The sequence below is a fragment of the Amphiprion ocellaris genome, chromosome 7 (assembly GCF_022539595.1).
Source record: "Amphiprion ocellaris isolate individual 3 ecotype Okinawa chromosome 7, ASM2253959v1, whole genome shotgun sequence".
NCBI classification, from domain to species: domain Eukaryota; kingdom Metazoa; phylum Chordata; class Actinopteri; family Pomacentridae; genus Amphiprion; species Amphiprion ocellaris.
Window position 1 is genome coordinate 1611634 of NC_072772.1, and position 18974 is coordinate 1630607.

At 41.0% G+C, this 18974-nt stretch overlaps 2 protein-coding genes across 4 annotated transcripts; both read left to right on the forward strand.

Annotated features, from left to right (window-relative positions):
• Positions 1–614: 614 nt before the first annotated feature.
• On the forward strand, positions 615–14299 carry LOC111569713 (protein Smaug homolog 2). 2 transcript variants are annotated; one of them, XM_035948962.2, is made up of 13 exons: positions 615–938; positions 2312–2753; positions 2903–3373; positions 3574–3816; positions 3956–4065; positions 4384–4470; positions 4906–5179; positions 5475–5560; positions 5792–5907; positions 6174–6366; positions 6894–7020; positions 10555–10638; positions 11346–14299. In XM_035948962.2, exons 2-13 carry the CDS (start codon positions 2558–2560, stop codon positions 11372–11374), a joined length of 2016 nt encoding a protein of 671 aa, XP_035804855.1. In that variant the 5' UTR covers positions 615–938; positions 2312–2557; the 3' UTR covers positions 11375–14299. The 2 variants fall into 2 exon arrangements, with proteins under 2 accessions (XP_035804855.1, XP_035804856.1); XM_035948963.2 differs by having other exon boundaries at positions 2903–3337.
• Positions 14300–14401: 102 nt separating this feature from the next.
• Positions 14402–18632, forward strand: socs9 (suppressor of cytokine signaling 9). Of its 2 annotated transcripts, none has more exons than XM_035948964.2 (2): positions 14402–14555; positions 16589–18632. In XM_035948964.2, the coding sequence occupies exon 2, from the start codon at positions 16754–16756 to the stop codon at positions 18383–18385; it is 1632 nt and encodes a 543-aa protein (XP_035804857.1). In that variant the 5' UTR covers positions 14402–14555; positions 16589–16753; the 3' UTR covers positions 18386–18632. The 2 variants fall into 2 exon arrangements, with proteins under 2 accessions (XP_035804857.1, XP_023127782.1); XM_023272014.3 differs by lacking the exon at positions 14402–14555 and adding an exon at positions 14635–14742.
• The last annotated feature ends 342 nt before the right edge of the window (positions 18633–18974 follow it).

The window sequence follows — 18974 nt, forward strand, 5'->3', positions numbered from 1 at the left end:
TGGAAGAAGGTGTTATGGAACGATGAGTCAAAATTTGAAAACTCCGTTTCAGCACGCAGAATTTTTGTACGCTGTTGAGTAGGCAAATGGATGGTTCCTCAGTGTGTGACATCAACTGTCAAACATGGAGGAAGAAGTGTGACGTACTGGGGCTGTTTTGCTGGATCCAGGGTCAGTGACTTGTACAGAGTGAGAGGAACCCGCGAGTCACGAGTGTGTTCAGCTGTTACATCTGCCAAAGGTGGCTACTTTGAGTCAGAAGTTTATAATACATTTTGGTTTGTAAATTGATTCCATGATTTCTTTTTAAATTTCAGTTTATTTATTCAGTACATTCATTTCAGAGTACAACGAGACATTAAACTGCTTAATTTTCAATAAAACAAAATAAAAAACTGGGATGTTCCAAACTTTTGACCGGCCGTGTATACAAATATAAGGTGCATGTCTTCTTGTTTTAATATTTTTTTATTTTTTCCATGTGGTCAATGCCGATAGTACCGACAGCTACTACAAAACAAACCCTGTTAGGGAGGGAGCCTTTTTATTTATAAGACTGTGGGCGGAACAAAACATTACGTACGTGTAGACGTATGACGTTGTACCCACGTCTTACGTCAACTCAAAATCGAAGTACATTTCTCCAGGCGTACACTCCTTATTTTCTGTATTGCAATTAACATTTTTATACATAAATTCTTTAACATGGTATGCTTGAAACCACAGAGGCTTGTCGCTGTAAAGGAATATCCTTAAGGAATACAACGTATGGGATCGAAATCTACGTTTCTTTGAGCTAAGCTAGCGTTACTGCATCTTTTAGCAAAACTTGCTAGCTAAGAAGCTAGCGCTAGCACTTAGCTGTCCATAACCCACCGTCGAGCTAGCTATGCATTAGCTCATTAGCCTAGCTCGCTAACCAGTGACAACTGACAAAGGTAAACAACAAACCTTTTGAGTCCGTTTACTGTAAACCGCCACTCACGTAACTTTATCCTGTTGTCCAGCTACAACCTGTTGTCGATTAAAATTGGGTTTTAACGTTCCTGTTTGCACCGCTAAGACTGAAGTACCAAGCGGAGAAAAGGGGCAGCAACAGCGTCAACGAAAAACAATACAAATCCTGAATCCCTCATCACAGACTAGGCCGACCAAGCTAACTGTGGCTAACCGCTATCTAATGCTTAGCTGCCGGGTGTAATGTTCGCTTGTATTAATTTATTAGATCTTGCAGATATAATAACAACCCAACAACAGTTTCCCGACCAGAACGTGTAGTAAGACACTCATCTTTGCTGTTTAAACAGTATTATAGTGTATATTGTTACAGGTGCTACCGTTCGCAGTGTTGAGAGTTAGCAGTTTTGACATGTAACTAATGCTAACGTTACCCTTGCTGGTTAGTGATTATGTCTGTGCGACTTTTCCTCAGTAGCGGATAAACTGCATTCTAATTAGCTGTTGTAAATACTAGGCACCGATGACCCTTATTCTTTGGATAGCAGCCTGTTTTCGTGTTATGTGTTAAGCTTTACACTCGGCGGTATTGACCTGGTCTCTTATCTTCTTGATAACGACTTTGGCACACCTTCTGTGAATGACTTGCGCCTTTATCTTGATGACATGACTCAAGCAGGGTGAGCAAGATTGGCCGCAGTCTTTATGAAGTGATGTTTATAAGCAAAAAGAGTACCTCAAACAACACCAATGGATTCATTTGATGTTTTATATATCGCTCTTTTTTTATTTAATTTGAACTTGTAAGGTAAATTATGCACTATTTCGGAGCAGTTCTCTAACTCAACTTTGATGCTGCATTCTTTATCACTGCCATTCTTTGCATATCATAAGAGACTGTTGTTCTATATTGAGTGTTTGTGCCACAACCTTTAATTGATGTGTTATTTGTGTGACTTAATGATAAAAGGTCTGTTTCCCAGTGTCAGTTCAGTATTTCATTCACTGAGAATGATGATCTGTCAAATTTATCTATGAAAATTATGACTCCCCTGTTTGCAAATTTTGAGTAGCGAACTATGTTCTCAAATATTAACAAAACTACCCTAAGATCACTGGAAGAAAATGAATAAATTTAATCTCCCAAACCAATCATCTATTGATAAAAGCGATTTGTGATTTATTTATACTGAGTGAATATTGCTTTCAATAGAATTTTAAAATTGAAGCAGACCTTGGATGATTGTCGAAGAATTTTCACTTTGTATGTTTGTTGATTTAATACAGACGATGTGATCCTGAACATGCCAGAGTGAAAAAAAGCTGTTTCTGTTTGTGTCTTTACCTGCTACAGTTGACACACACTTTCAGCGTCAAGACATCTTCCCAGAAATCCACACGGCATCCCTGTCTGCAGTTCCTCGTGCACCTGAACCATGTGAGGGCCCCTCGGTCCAGTCTGAGGGGATCCCAGGACTGTTGAAAATTCAACCCCGCTGTGCGGGGCTGGACTCATCCTGTCTGTATCTAAGAGAGCAGCCTTTCCAGTTTCCCCCACCCCTTCCACACATTCCTGTTCTCCTTATTGAGGAGACACGCCATGATGTTCAGAGACCAAGTAGGTATCCTCACAGATTGGTTCAAAGGCTGGAATGAGTGTGAACAGACGGTGGCACTGTTGTCCCTCCTGAAGAGGGTGTCCCGCACCCAAGCTCGCTTCCTACACATCTGCCTTGAACACTGGCTGGCAGACTGCACCGAGATCCACATCCTTGAAGCTGAGGCCAACAATGCAGGTAGCTGAGAGTCTGAGTGTCATTATATATTATTCATTATTTATGAGTATGAGACAGTGTTATTTCAATTTCTAAAATTGAGGAAGGCTTGTTTTGAACAAGTGATAAAACATTAATCAGTTGTAAAATTCTCTGTCCTTTGTCATTAGCAATTGTCAGCCAGTGGCATCAGGAACCAAAAGAGAAAGTGGTGTCCTTGCTGTTGTCCCATCTGCCACTGCTGCAGCCACGTAACAGTGAGGCCAAATGTGAGTACATGAAACTGCTGCAGAAGGTGTTGAGTCACACGATTGAGAGTAGCCTGTTTGTGGAAGAAAGCAGACAGCTGCTGTCTTACGCACTCATCCACCCTGCCACCACACTGGATGACCGCACCTCTCTGGCCATGTGGCTAAACCACCTGGAGGAGCACCTTTCCAGTGGCTATACACCTCGGCCCCCATCCAGCCCATACCATCCACGCCAGGGCTCAGATGAATGGCCCAGCTCTGCTGAGGCTCTGGACCCTGGCCATGCTTGGCACGACAAGTCCCCTTCATCCAGCACGTCTCCAGCAGGCCAGAATGGACACATGCCTTTCCCAGGTGGGATGTCCTCACCTATTAACAGCAATAATACAGGTAAAGTTTCTCATTCATTGCTTATTTTCATTTGAGGAGAATACATGGGCTAGAAAATAATTTGGAAGGAACATGTGAGATATGTCCATTGCGGATAAACAGTGTGCATTCAGTTAAAATTCGTAGTGCTTTTAATGTTTTGTTTCCTGGGCATACAGTTGTTTCTGCTGTTGCTCATATGTGTTGCATTTTCCTGCCAGGTCTGAGTGGGCAGATGCAGCCCAGCCCTCTGAAGAAGTCCATGTCCATTATTCCTTCCAATCCTCAGGCTTGTGGCTCTGAGTGGGTCAGCCAAGATGACGCAGGGGGCAGACAAAATTTCATTCCAACAGACCACGCACCCCTTTCGCCCCAGAGCAGTGTAGCCTCTTCAGGCAGTGAGCAGACAGAAGACCAGGGCTCTGCTCGTAACACCTTCCAGGAGGATGGCAGTGGCATGAAAGGTCAGAGTTCATTACTGTACCGAGCCTTGGCAACTCCCAGCATTTGGCTCTGGTTAAAGCCGTGTACAGCCAACAGCTGTGGTGAGATTTTCCAAAATATCTCATAACTTTTTTACCTTTTTTCTCCCCTTTATCTTAGATGTTCCTGCATGGTTGAAGAGTCTCCGCCTTCATAAATATGCATCACTTTTCTCCCAGATGACCTACGAGGAGATGATGATTCTCACAGAGCAGCACCTGGAGTCGCAGGTTTTTAAGCCTCCCTTTTACATACAGTAGGGCCGGGCTTTGATTATTCTACACTCCTTATCAATTGTGAACATTACTGTCCTCAGACCTGATACATCAACTCTCAATGAGGCATGAAATTAAACAACGCACCCTACAGTTATATTGAGCCAGTCACACATACAAATGTTGCGGTTTTGCATCTGCCCCTTGGCTTTAATGAAACAGATGGTGATTAGGGTTGTTATTTAGTAACTGTATAAATTGCCCAGTGTCCCCACGAGAAATGACTTGCCTGCTTCTCATGCCATCTTGTTATTTTCTATCTCTCCTTTTTAGAACGTCACTAAAGGAGCGCGGCATAAGATTGCCTTGAGTATCCAGAAACTGCGAGAGAGGCAAAGTGTACTCAAGTCGTTAGAAAAGGTAATTCAAATGGGAGGATAATGTTCTTCTAATGCTAAAAAAGAGGTAACTGTGGTTATTCCTGATGAATTTTCACTCCTGCTGATCAGAAATGCACTTGAATATGTTCTTGGCAATGATCATGTGACACTTGATGTAGGTCCATCAGGAAATTCCCATTCTGCTTGTTGGCATAGAAACAGAGCTGGCGGGGACTGAGTGTCTTCCTCTAAGACTTTTCATTGGAGCAAATGTTTGCTCTACTAAAGCTTAAATCCAGATTTACAGAGTAGATAATGTTCTCTCTACTCACAACATCTCATCTTTTTCCAATTTTGTTATACACTGTATAATGACAATAAAGCATATTTTAATTCTAATCTCCCTTATACTCAGAGTTTATTTTTCTGAATAGCTTAGACACCATATAATGCTCATGTTGCCATCTCTTATAAGGATATTTTGGAAGGGGGAAATCTGCGTAACGCCCTCCAGGAGCTGCAGCAGATCATCATAACACCCATTAAGGCCTACAGTCCTCCCAGTGCAGTACATCCTGCCTCAGACACCAACGCCTCCCCTTCGGAAGCCACAAAAACTGGAGCAGACAAAGAGCCGGCCTCAGAGGGCTTCCAGTCCCACAACCCACCTCCCTGTGATGGAGACTCCTCAGTCACACCCATCTCAGATGGCGACATTGCTGGACAGTTCACCCGTGTTATGGGTAAAGGTAAGAATATGATGGGGGTTTTTTTATCCCTCAAGTTGGATGTAGATTGTATACAAAATTGATGGTTATCTCATTTGTCTTGATAAGAAATGATTTTATAACTTTCACATATACAGTCAACAGTATAAGAAAGTACTGTAATAAAAAACATTTAGTTTCATGTCAATATTTAACAAAAACACTTGACAAATGATTCATTTTCCCCTACACTGATTAATTCAGATGTGCAGATATACTTGACTTTTATCTTTTTTTTAGTGAACATTAATATATAAGTATTTTCTTTTTGTTTCAGTGTGCACCCAGCTGCTGGTGTCAAGGCCAGATGAGGAAAATATCAGCTGTTACCTTCAGCTGATTGAGAAGTGTCTGATACACGAGGTGAGAAGCTGCTGAATCATTAAATTTGCTTAACATATGCAGTTAATTTGTGCAGTAATGCCTTTTTAGAAAAAAAAAATCTGTCAAAGACCATCAATATCTTTTTTCTCAACATAGAACTCACCTTTTCCTTGAAAAATCGCAAATTCAAAAAGCATCTCCAGAACGTATGCTAATGCACTTTGAAAATCTGATGCCTTTTTTCTTCTGCTGTCTTGCACTGCCTTTCAGGCATTCACAGAAACTCACAAGAAAAGGCTGGTGTCCTGGAAGCAGCAGGTCCTCAAACTGCTCCGCCTGTTTCCTCGGAAAGCTATGCTGGACATGCCTGTGTACCGACAGAAAGGGTGAGATTGCTGGCCTTCTTTTTACCTTTGATCTCCTTCTTTAGCAGGGGAGATGTCACACCAGCTGAATGTAACACTCTCCCTGCACTCATTCTTCATCTAACCGTTACTGTGATTCTCTTTTCTTTCCCTTCTCTCTTTCTGTTTCTCATTAAAGTCATTATTATAATTTTATGTGAGATAGCTTCAGCAGTCGAACGTGCAGTTCCCTCAACTCTCATTGATTTGTAATATAAGTTTCTTTTCTGTTTGTTTTGTTACTCCAGCTGGACCTATGGGTCTAACTCCCTCCCCACAGCAGGTTCTGTGAGTGGAGGTGTAGGGCGGCGGGGCCAAAGGCAGTTCCAAATGACCCCTCGTGGACTCCCAGCCGGGCGCATGTGTCTTCCGGGTGGGATCGGCGGAGCGTCTCCACGCCACACTCTTACTAATCCTGCGTTGCCAGGCCAGGGTAGACAGGTCAGTATTCCTGTCAATGGCTGGATTTTTCAACATCACTTTGCTACATATGTTGCTTTAACTTGCTGACAGATATGTCATGTACATTGTATCAAGAAGGTCAAATATTTAAACAATTGTTGATTATTTATCTCTTTGGTATGTTTTGATGAATTTTTATAAGTTGTAGGAGTTGTTTTTGTGACCTGACAGCTTAAAGTTATTAAAAATAATTAAAACTGCATGTGTACTTGTAGGCCTGAGTATTTTTAAGAGTTTTTCTCTTTCTTCCACTCTGTCTAAAGGTATTAACCCACATCATGGCATGCTTAAGTGGTTTCTTATGCACCGTAGTCAATACTTGTTCTGAAAGTGAAAAAACAGGAATTTAATTAGTATACACCTCACAGTGAAAGGAATTTGGCATCATTGTTTAATATAGTATGATTTTTTTTTTTAATGACTTAGCTGAATGATAAGCAATTTGTGCTAACCTCCCTGAATAATTGATCGTTTGTGTGATTGAGAACTTGTGTTTTCCTCTGCAGAACCTGTGGTTTGCCAACCCTGGAGGCAGTAACAGCATGCCAAGCCAGAGTCGCAGCTCTGTGCAGCGAACCCACTCGCTTCCTGTCCACACTTCCCCACAAACCATGCTCATGTTCCAGCAGCAAGGTAAAGTACAAGTCAAGCCTCTGTTATTTTTCATTGACGTGCATATGTGCACTCATGCACCCTATCCCTGTCCTTGTTCACCTGTGAAGAGAACATACTCTGTGCTAACATGTTACTGCAACCATCTTTCCTGTTCAGCTTTTACAATATTTAGTGTTACTTACATGTTGCTTATCTAGAAATCACTTCATTTTGAAAGTAAAATGATCAGTTTTAGCTAATCTGGAAATAGTTAATGGAACTGAGATTCATTGGTTGTGGTGGATTTGACAGTGAGCAACACAAGCTACACAACTTTGTAAATACATTACAAAATTTTTAAAAAGACCCCGCTATGGATTGGTCAGATGCCAGAATACACAGAATAGAGGACTACTCTCCCTCTGTGCCAAGGACAAAATAACAAGACAGCTTAGCAGCATGTTGCAGTAAACAATCTGTCGCCTCGTACAATATACATAACCTCTTGGTTGCCTTGTCTTGTGTGCCAGATGCCACACACGAGCATTGCAAATTTACCTGTAATAGCTCCATCATGTTTTAACAGAGACAATGTAGGACATTTCCATAACAGAGCAGTCTGTGTGCATGCCAAAAATCCACAACTTTATAGACATATGAACTCAGCAGAGTTACTGTTTCCATGCTCACCGATACAGGCCTTATCCTCTTCATGCAGTTATGTTCTGAATTATATGGAAAACCAGAAATATGAATAATTAAATGTGGCATATATAGTAGAACATTTTTATTTCACACTAACCCCTAAAGACTGCCACAAGGTCATAGACCTCGTTTCCTTATTCACTGTGTTTAAGATGGCTGCAGCTAGTGCTTTACTGTTTAAAGCTTCCCTTTTAATGTCGTGACTTTTCAAAACTGGCACATTCTCCACAAAGAACTGTCCCCGATACCATGTTGGTTTGTTTATTGCACTATTTTCTGGAAACAGCACTTCAGTTACTAGTAGTGACATGTCTAGCACTCACAAATCATGCAGTGTTCACCTTGTTATTTTCAAGGTTCACTGTAGTAAATCATAGTAAAATAAGGATTTAGAACAGAAAGTATGAAAATAGGCCAAAATAGCCAAGATACTGGAAGGACTTGCCTTGAATGAATGCTAGTAAATTCCTGGTTCTCTATTTTGTTAAAAAATGTATTCTCCAGTGAAAGGGCACAGCAGTATTATGACATTGTTTTCTCTGGGTGCTCCAAAGGCTGCTGGTTTAAAGCTGTCTAGGTATCACTGTTTTGTGGCTGAGTTTAAAGATCAGCCAAGGGTCAAATGAACACCCAAATGGTCACTGCTGTCTGGTACACTGAGGTTTCACTTTCCAAGCTCACTCTTACTCTGCCCTTTCTCTGATCAGTGTTATGTATCATGTCTGCATTTACTTGAGACAGATTGAATTTTACACCTGACACCAGAATACATTGAGTGCATCCTAAGTGACAACTTGAGATCACAGTTTGGTTTGTAAACAAGTGAAATACTGTAAACTCTGTTCTCAGTCTCTAACAAGCCATAACACCAGGAAAGAGGGTCTCACCAGCTTAGGTGTACTGACAGATCACGCTGTGTGCATAAATATTAGGTAAGGGAATATTCTCACCTTATCATTATTTCTAGCCACGTTTTCCAAGTCGAAACCATATCACCTTGAATACTTATTATTATATATTATTATAGGATTTAATAGTTTTCGGATGTTATGTATTTGTTGAATGACGGGGGTGTGGCCTGTAGGGATTAACACCTTATGTCAAGGTAGCCATGATAATTAGGCAGCTTCATTTCCTCTAGTAGAATGGGCCAGAAAGATGTGTTTAACACTGAATAGTTAAAAAATTGTAAAATGCCTTTTAGACAAATTCCCTAATCTTGAAGTGACAACCGGATAATCAAACATTCTGTTGCAAATAGTCGTTAGAGACGCAAAATCACATGGAGGAAAAAAGCCAAAAATTAACTGCGAAAGACGTCAGGAAAATGAAACTCAAAGCTGCCAGAGACTAGTATCCTCCATTGCCACTAAATACCAGAACTGGGACCTACCTGGAGTGTCGAGAAGTATTAAATGTGTGCCAAATGTTCAGAGACGAAGCCAAGGTGAAGAAGACTGAAACACGACTAGCACTGAAGAGACTCACAAGTTCAAGCATCAAGATTGGGCAAAAAAGTACCTGCAGAGAGATTTTTCAAGGGTTTGATCGGCAGAAGAAATGAGAGTGTCTCTTGATGGAGCAGATGGATGGACTCGTGGCTGGATCGTTAATGAACACAGGGCATCACTTCAAGTCAGGCACTGGCAATGTGGAGGAGGGTTGGTATGTGCTGTGATCATTAAGGAAGAGTTACTTGGACCTTGGCAGGGTGAAGATGGACTCAAAGTCAACTCTGAAACCTACTGCCAGCTTCCGGAAAATGCTTTCTTCAAGCAGTGATACTGGAAGAAGTCCACAGCATTCAAGATGGCCATGATCTTTATGCAGTACAGTGCATCAAAGTATTTCACTGCTTGGCTGGCCAGCAAAAGCTTCAAAGATGCCTGAATAATACCTCGGCATCCCCTTTCACGCCTGACTTAAATCCTACTGAGAACTTGTGGGCCCTTGTTAAATGTGAGATATACAGTCAAAGAAGACAGTGCACATCTTAGAACAGTGAAAGCTGATCATGAACTGTTGAAAAAAAACTACAGACTCCATGGATGGAAGGATCATTGCAATAACTGAAAAGAGGGCCGGTTGTATTGGTCACTGAATACTTTTCAAAAAAAAGTACTTAATTGGCATTTTTTATTATTTAAATTATGTCTTAGTCTAACAATTATGAACAAAAAAGTGAGATGGGAAAAATTGTTTGTGTCTTATCCGCTAATGATTCTGTGCCCTACTAATTGTATTTTTGTAACATTAACATATCCCATAAAAAAAGACAAAACTCACTTTTCCTTTCCTAACGATTTGCGTTCGAGGTTCAGTAACATTCGGGATCAACTGAGAGCACTGTATTTGTTGAACAATAACCTTATCCTGAGTTTACCTGATACTTTGACACACCTTGTACATTTAAATCAAATGGCTTCATGTCACATATTTGAAATTACTTAGATATAGGGTTGGATAGTATGATTATACTGTAACCGCATGAAATACTTGCAAACATTGTCTGTAAACTATGCTATGTTTTGTTTGTTTTGCCAGCAGAACTACTCCTTCCATTTAGTATCAATCACCTCTTTGTCAAATTGTTATCGGGCCAACAGAATAGCTGAATATCACATTAACATAATGATAGTTCTTGCACACATTAGCCACATAATGCCTACTTGTGTCCTGATAATGGAAGTAGTTATTTCTAAATTAAATTTGCATGCTGCTCTTCTTAAAATATTATCTGTTCAGAGAAAAAAAATACAGTTTCTTTTGTACACTTTCTGTGGGTTAAAAGAAAGGCGATCATAATGACAGCAAAATGTAATTCATGATGTTCGTGTGGACTGACACTGTTTTTACTCATTTCCTCAGATTGCCAAGTTCCAGGTGCTGACCTGGAGATCAACCCCACGCTGGAGTCACTGTGCCTCAGTATGACGGAGCATGCCTTAGGGGGTAAGTGTCCTCTATGGCTCGGTACTAAGTATGCCACTGACTGACAAACATCACACAGCTACCAACTAGACAACACCACTGTATTGAATAGTGTATCTAGGTGAGGAGAGAAAGGATTCAGTGATCAGTCACTGCCCATCAGGGAAAGCAACACATACGAATTTGTTCACAACCAATTTCCTCTATGCAAACAGGGATAATGACTTTTCTAATTTATATTTCACTAGGTATATTTGTGTCTTAATATTTACATTAGTTTAAGGCTCAGTGCCTCTTTGTTATTTTACTGTTTAAAGTGTTTGTGGGATGAAATTTGGGGAAATTAAATTGTTTCCCTTTATTTGCCAGAGACATGTAAAGTTATCGATATCTTTTTAATGCTTGTTCAGTCTTAAAGTATATTTACCAGCCTACTTTGGCTCACTTTCTGGATGTCTAGTGTATCTCCCACACACTTATTTGTGTATTGATGTGAACCTACCTAAATCAAAGTTGAGACTTGGCACTTCAACCTAGTATCCATTATATTATTTCAAATTGAATGTCGTAAAGGATTCATAGAACAAAAGATGTGTAGCTGTCCAAATAATTATAGTCTGGATTGCAGATTGTTTTATTCACCAGTAAAGTGTATTTATGTGTATAGTGCACTGCTTTTTATGTTTGTAAATGTCTTGAAACATACTTATTTTTAATTTTCTTGTCAGATGGAACAGACCGGACATCAACAATATGAGAAGAAAAAGAAGAAAGGAAAAAATACACTTCAGTTGAGGCCTGTTCAGTTCCTCATCCCCAGCACAAAGATATACGTATGCTTCAGAAAACCAGGCAAAGCAGTCACTACAAAATGACAAAAAAACTGTGTATATGTTCTCTAATATTTTTGTACTTTATTATATACAACTAAGTTTATTAAAAATGGAATACAGATGATTATTATATTGCAAGGACAGAGAAAAAGATTAACTGTGCAAACTGCTCCATGTCACCTGCAGGACTGTGGCATGATGTGCAGAGGCTAAGTTTGCCATGGTGAGAGAAAAACAGTGGATTGGTGCTGTCTTAAAGGGGTTCTGCCCTATGAATTACTCTTCTTTTCCTTCTGCCTAGGAACAAGGCTTTCTATCCAAAACACACTGACGACCACAGCCCCACCACCACTTAATGTGTAGGTTCCAAAAATTTGCTGCCAGAAGTAAGGCACTTTTATGAAATTTTCCTTGATATTAGCACTAAACTGTATTTTGGCCAAGGATACACTCACTGAGGTTCCACTTGTAAACAGGTGTTGATATACAGACACCAATACTCTTCTTATTCAACCTAATTGTTCTTTAATCAGTGCTAGTCAGGGATTGTGTTGGTTGAAACTTAGACAGCTTTCCTTGGCTCTTCTTGTCGTCTCTAGAGAACATGTTTCTGTGGTAAAGGCAAGAGAGGGAGGACAAAAAGGGTTTAGGAAAAGCTTGTAGTTCAACCGTAGGCATACCTTTTGTCTTGGTGGTTTTCCCTGAACAGATAGTCAAAGTAGAAGTGACTGTCCTCCTCTAAACTTCTACAAAGCCAAAGAGAAGGGTTGTGCGATTGTTAATTTGAAAAAGATATTTGTAGTGAAATGCAACAGAATGATATAATTTTCTTTTTAAAAGAACAGCGGTTTGAAGAATTTATGCCAGCTGCAATTTGTCTGTTATTTTATGCCCTACTACATAAATGATGATGAATCTCATTTTGTGCCGAGGAATCCCTTGAGGTGTAAGGGCTGGGGAGGTTTGTACTGTGAGAGCTGATTTGATATTGCATTGATAAAAAGCGAGGAGGGCAGAGTGTTTTCAATTTACACTCTAATGCCGGGTGAAAAAACTAAATGAAACTCATCTCAACCCTCTGGCCCCCTTATGATTGGCTTTGGAAAATGAAGCCTGATCTTGCAGTAAAATGCTCTGGAGCGCAGCGCCTCACCCTCGCAGTGCCCTCTTCCTCAAATGGCCAATGTGATGATTTGATGAATCATACTTTTCAAGGTGCTTGACGATGTCCATATTTTTCTGTTTTTGTCTCGGTGTGTTTCAGTCTCAGAACCCTAACATTATCATGTGGTATCAGTGTTGAATCAAAAACTGTCTTATACAGCCTCTGTCTGTGAATGTGGCAGAGCCGGAGGTGCATGTATGTGTAATATGGTCTTAACTTTTTGATCACTTTTGGTTGCATCATAAGGCAGGGATAACCATTCACATATTATTTCAGCAGAGCCATAGGAGGTCTGTCCTAGAAAAGATGGTTATTTACAGATATCTTTTTCATTTGTATTTTTTACTCTCCCTTGATATTGATAACTTATGCTTATTTTCTATAATCGCATGTTTTTCCACACTAATACAGCACTGTTGTAGATAGAGGACATGGTGGTTGATGGTGCCCAGTGTCACCAACAGCTAGAGAGCAGAAATCTTGCAACTAATGTTGTATGTTTATATCGCCTAAATGTCACTGTTTACATCTCTCTGGAATAATGCCCAATTCATGTTATGTGATGTCATGAATAATCCATTGTCTCACTATGTAACACATTAAAGAACTGAAGCCTTCTCACACATGAGCTGGCTGGGTAGAGCCTGAAAACAAAAAGTCTGCCCCCACCCCCAATTCGTGGACTCCATATGAGTCTCAGTAGATTTTTTTTTTTCCAAGTGATACCAGTATGAGGCATGTAACACCTGCTTTTTTGGGTTATGTGGTGACAAGAAAGAATAGCTCCTCTGGCCTTGTGATTAAACTGTTAGCTGTCATGTCCTGATAAACTGTTCAAGCGGTGCCTGAAAATGCTCAGCTCCAGCATCCTCAATATGCTTGTTTTAATAATGATCTCAAGAAGTATTCTAGTCATGGTTTTCTTCAGAGCAGGCTCTTGGATAGATCTGACTTAGTAAAAGCATCACACTCATGCCTGCAAAAAGGACTTCAGCGAGTTACCGATGCTGGCTTTAAGACTCAGCCCTCTTATTTTTGAACTATTCACAATACTGTATATCAACTGTGTTATGTTACAAATGGCTCAGATTATCCTTTTCATGGCCTCTGTTGCTTTGGAAAGCCTGCTTATTACAGTCACAGAGGTACAATGTGGCAGATTTCGACAAGTGTGTGTTGATGATTTTCCAGCAGGGGATGACAATGCTTATCTGAGCCACAAATGATGTGATTATGAGTAAACGGAACACTAATAACAGGCCAAGGAATATGTTTACTCCATGTTTACATTCCAATGATGCGTGAAATGAGTTGGGAAATGCACTTCATAACTTCAGCCTGGTGTATTTGAACATACCAAGCATCCACTAGGAGGTACAGAGCCTGTGTCATATGGAGACGTCTACCAAGTGGTCCTGAGATCATGTTAATGTCCCTGCCAGGCTTAGTTATTGAATTAATGCAGCCAGCTGTAGGCTACACTGCACATATATGTCCTGTACAATTTATATTTAATTCTAATAACTCCCCCCCTCCAGACATTTTCTAATATTTTATGAACCTTTTTACATCACATGCTTACACTCTACTTTTTTACTGTCACTCATATGTGTGAATGGTCTGAAGTGCAACATCCGTCGGATCATTGACAGTCCAAATAAAGAGGTTCAGTTCTTTTTGCAAATTCACTTGTGATGTTTGTTTGTGTCCATTCACTTTGTTGCACGTTAGCAGCTGGGAAAAACTCGGCCGTCGTTTATGTTGCTTTTATTCGTGATATTATAGATGTCCTTTATGATCCTGTGCGACTTTGTACTTCCGGGTCGCACGGCTCAGCTCATCAAGCTAATGTGAGCTAGCCACCTTGCTGTTAACGTCATTAGTTTATCTACGAAAGAACAAAGGCTGCCTTGTCGGGAAACTGGAGTACAACTGCTTAGGTATGTTCACAGTTTGTGTTAAAGATGTTAAAGCGAGATGCGAGTACCTAGACACACGGCTAAACCTTTCCTTCCACTGTAAAGAGTGTCCAAGTTAGCCGACAGCTAGCTGCCCTGCTAACTTAGCTCACAAAAACCGGAAACAGCTGCGTGCTACCGATGGTAGCATGCTAGTTAATATCTCCTGGTGAGTTTGGCCGAAAAGAGATGGTAGAGTCAGAGATTTGCCTCTATAATCGGAGAGCTTTTAGTATTTTACACCTGCTAATGTTAGCTTAAGTTTTACAGGAAAAGTTGGTTGATTTTAGTTTTAATCGACAGTCCCAATCTCTCGATAATAGCTGGGGGATGCGAAACTCATCCCTGACACTGAGCTTTTCTATTGTTGTTTTTCAAGACAAACAGACATTGTTTGCTGGCATAACAACTTAGCTACAATAATTAAGTACTTAAGCTGATCAGCTGTAGTTCTCTGAGAGCGTTTAAGAAAAAACAAACTGTAACAAACTACAATTGTTTGGCAGGACTTTAAGTGTTTGACTCTTAACGTTTCAGTAATTGTAGTTTTAGCTTTACTTACTTTAATGTTAGAGTGTGCTTGAGACTAAATAGATGGTTTTCCGTTTGTCATCCCCTGCAACGTGGCAAGATACGCTATTAAGTCAGGGAATATACTCCAGTAACAATTCTGCTGAAAGTAAACATTAGCTGACATGTAGTCCTGATGGAACAACTTTGCAGCAAGGTCAGCTGTATCCTGGAACTAAACACCACATTAACACAGTGGTAGGGTGTTGGTCCTGTACTGGTGCGCTGCAGGTTTGTTTTAGTTTAACATTTTCCCTAATACGCCTTGTGTTCACTGTTTGCCTCATGCGCAGGAACTCCTCTGAACTTGTTGTGGGGCTGGATGATTTGGAGAAAATATCTAGTTTTGGTTCTTTTGATACATTAAGATCTACTTTATGAGATATTTAAGTTAAGATGCAGTTTACTATTTACTGTGTAATAGAATTAAAACGTGATGGAGCTTTACAACAGGAGGGACGGGGTTGCAACCAATGATCGTTTTCATTGTCGATTAGTCTGTTGCTTATTTTCTTGATTTCATCTCTGAAATGTCAAAAAATTGTGAAATGTCCACTTTTTTTTTTTTTGCCAGAGTCCAAGATGACATCCTTAAATGTCTCTGTTTGCCCAGAACCCAAAGATATTACATGCTATCGATGATTAAATTAACCAGGAAATATTCATTTTTAAGAAGTTGGGATCAGAAGTCTTTGACTTTTTCTTGAGAGTTACTCAATTTCAATCCAATTTATTGATTGTTGAAATAGTTGCCAAATAACTTAATAGTTGACAGCGAATCGATTAATTGTTGCAGCTCTACTAAGATACCATCAAAGGCATGGCTGCCACACAAGGAGCGTGGTGAGAATTTGTAAAACCGTTGACAATTTAAACCCTGGGTCAGACGCATTGCAAAATGTACGAGATGTGGCTGCTTAATCTTGAGACTAGGTTTAAGTTTGCACGTATTAACCTTAGCATTGACAACCCGTGAAAGTTTCAGATTTGCTTGAGCTAAATAAAACTGAACCAAAGCATTAGTCTCATAGCCACAGCTTATGAATCCTAAATTGGAGTCTTTGTGATTTGTTCAAATTGTGATCACGATTTCAAATTGATTAACTGTGTAGCCAATTTTGTAGACTCTCAATTTCAAAACATTAGAAACTCCTCTCTTGTTCAATTCAGCAACATCATAAACTGCCAAAATTAAATTATGTGAGACACTATTCTCTGGACATCTAGTTTCAAGTATTGATTGAATCAACACCTCCTATAAAACCATTAAACAACAATGAAAAATATGGCCAACTGGACTGTTGTGTTATATTGCATCAAAGAAGAGTATATACAATAAAATGGCAACTGAGTGTGTTTCAGTAAAAGTATGACAAAGTGTTATTCAGAATCATGTCAGTACATTAAATTCTTGCCTTAAGCGAAGCCTTTATTTTGTTTTGCAGGTTGTTTAAAGTCTCTGTGGCCACTATGCATGGACAATGATAATGACATCTCAAACAGGGAATGTGGATGGGAAACCTTTGCTAAAAGATAACTGCACTTACAAGTCATTCCTCGACAACTCCCTGGAGTGGTGAAGCTGTTGCTGTTTCCCCACACTATCCATCATGTCATTACCAAAGGAATCAGGAAACCGAGGGAAAGATCGAGAGAGGGGAGCCCGTCCCAAGGTGAGACAGAGTAGGTCAGAGGAGAGACGAGATGCAGGTTGTGGACGGAAAGGTGGAAAGGGGAAGAAAAAAGGTCTTGCCTCCCATGAACCAGCCGCTGAGAGGCCTGTCAGTGATGGCTTTGAGTATGGCGAGTTGTTGAGTGAACTGGAGACCAAAGACCAATCTTCCTCCTCTCCTCTGAGGGAGAGTTGGAGATGGCAGGGATTGGAAGTTGCTGCCTCGTTGCTAGGACAAGAACGAGTAACAGCCAGGCCCGGTCTGGGAACAGTTAGCTCTTCTGCAGAGTTACCAGCAGCTGGTGAAGGTGAGGGCAGAGGGTCAAGCAGCAGTCGCACTCTCAGGCAAAAAATCCAAGATGCAATGGGGCAGTGTTTCCCAATAAAGACACACAGTGCAACGGCACCAGCTCCACCTCCACAGGCTCTTTCATCATCAACTGCCTGTGCCTCCTCGAGGCGTAAGATCCATCTCAGTGAATTGATGTTGGATGACTGCCCTTTCCCTGTAGGATCAGAGCTGGCTCAGAAATGGTATCTCATTAAGCAACACACGGCCCCCATTACCCAGCCTCCCCTGCTGGATTCTGCAGTAGTGTGCAGTGCCCCAACTTCAGCAATGGCTACTGTGGTGGAGGACGTGGATGACAGGCTACGAGAGCGCAGGCGCATCAGCATTGAACAAGGCGTTGAGCCGCCACCCAATGCAGAGATCCACACATTCGAGGTGACAGCCCAAATTAATCCTCTCTACAAGCATGGCCCTAAGCTAGCGCATGGTATGAATGAATTATCCGGGCCTGACAGAGCCTCTGTTCATCAGCAACAGCAGCTTCTTCTCCAAAGCCAGCAGCAACACCAACTCCTACTTCAGAACTGCTTGGACACTCTGGATGAGGTGGTGGCTTCAGCGTCAGCCTCTGTCCACTCCTGTGACACTGTCTCCGACCCTTTGGTTGATCCGGAGGTGACAGCGACCAACGTGACCTCTAGAGCCATACTTCCTCAGACAGAGCATCACAAATCTCACGATGGCTACCGCATTCACACTCAGATTGATTACATTCACTGTTTAGTTCCAGACCTGCTGCAGATCACCAACCTCCCGTGTTACTGGGGGGTTATGGACCGCTACGAGGCAGAGACGCTGCTGGAGGGAAAGCCCGAAGGAACCTTCCTCCTGCGCGACTCTGCTCAGGAAGACTACCTCTTCTCTGTTAGCTTCCGCCGCTATGGCCGCTCGCTACATGCACGCATTGAACAGTGGAACCACAATTTTAGCTTTGATGTCCACGACCCCAGTGTTTTTCATGCTCCCACAGTTACAGGGTTGCTCGAGCACTATAAGGACCCCAACTCCTGCATGTTCTTCGAGCCTCTTCTGTCCAACCCCATCCATCGCACACAACCCTTCAGCCTACAGCACATCTGCCGAGCGGTCATAAGCAGCTGCACCACCTATGATGGCATTAACATGCTTCCCATTCCAAATGCTTTAAAAAAGCACCTAAAAGAATACCACTATAAGCAGAGAGTACGTGTACGGCGAATGGATACCTGGTGGGAATGAAGGACAACACAAAATGACTACAAGAAACTACCAAATACATTTTTAATGCAAGTCTCTGACTGGACAGAACAATGGGTCTTGTTCTTAACTCTATTGGCTGTATTAACCTACACTACACTGTATGTATTTATTTTATTCCTGCTGTACATGTCTTAACAATTTTACTAAACTACACTGACAAGGCAATATGTAATCTCACTGATCTTGCACAGAATTCTTTATGCTCAAATAAACAAAGTTATTTAAATCTGTGGTGTTCAGAGAAGTATCCTCACGTATCATCTGTGTTTTCAAGTGTGACTCAATCAACTTAATTATCTGACGATGGGGGGAAGAGTCCTAGTGTGAATGGAGATGATTATAATAGAGTTGTTCATCAGTCACGTGCTGGGAAGGTGAAACACATACTGACAAGGTTCCCTTCTCGTTACTGAGGTGTTGAAGTGTGGCACGTCTGCAGTATTAATCATTGTTCACCATATTGAGCCTAGGGCTGACCATACGGGGTGAGATTTAGGTGCATATTCTACCTGGTCTTGTTAAAAATGAAAAGGATTGTCGCACATTGAATGTCACGATTATATGCTCA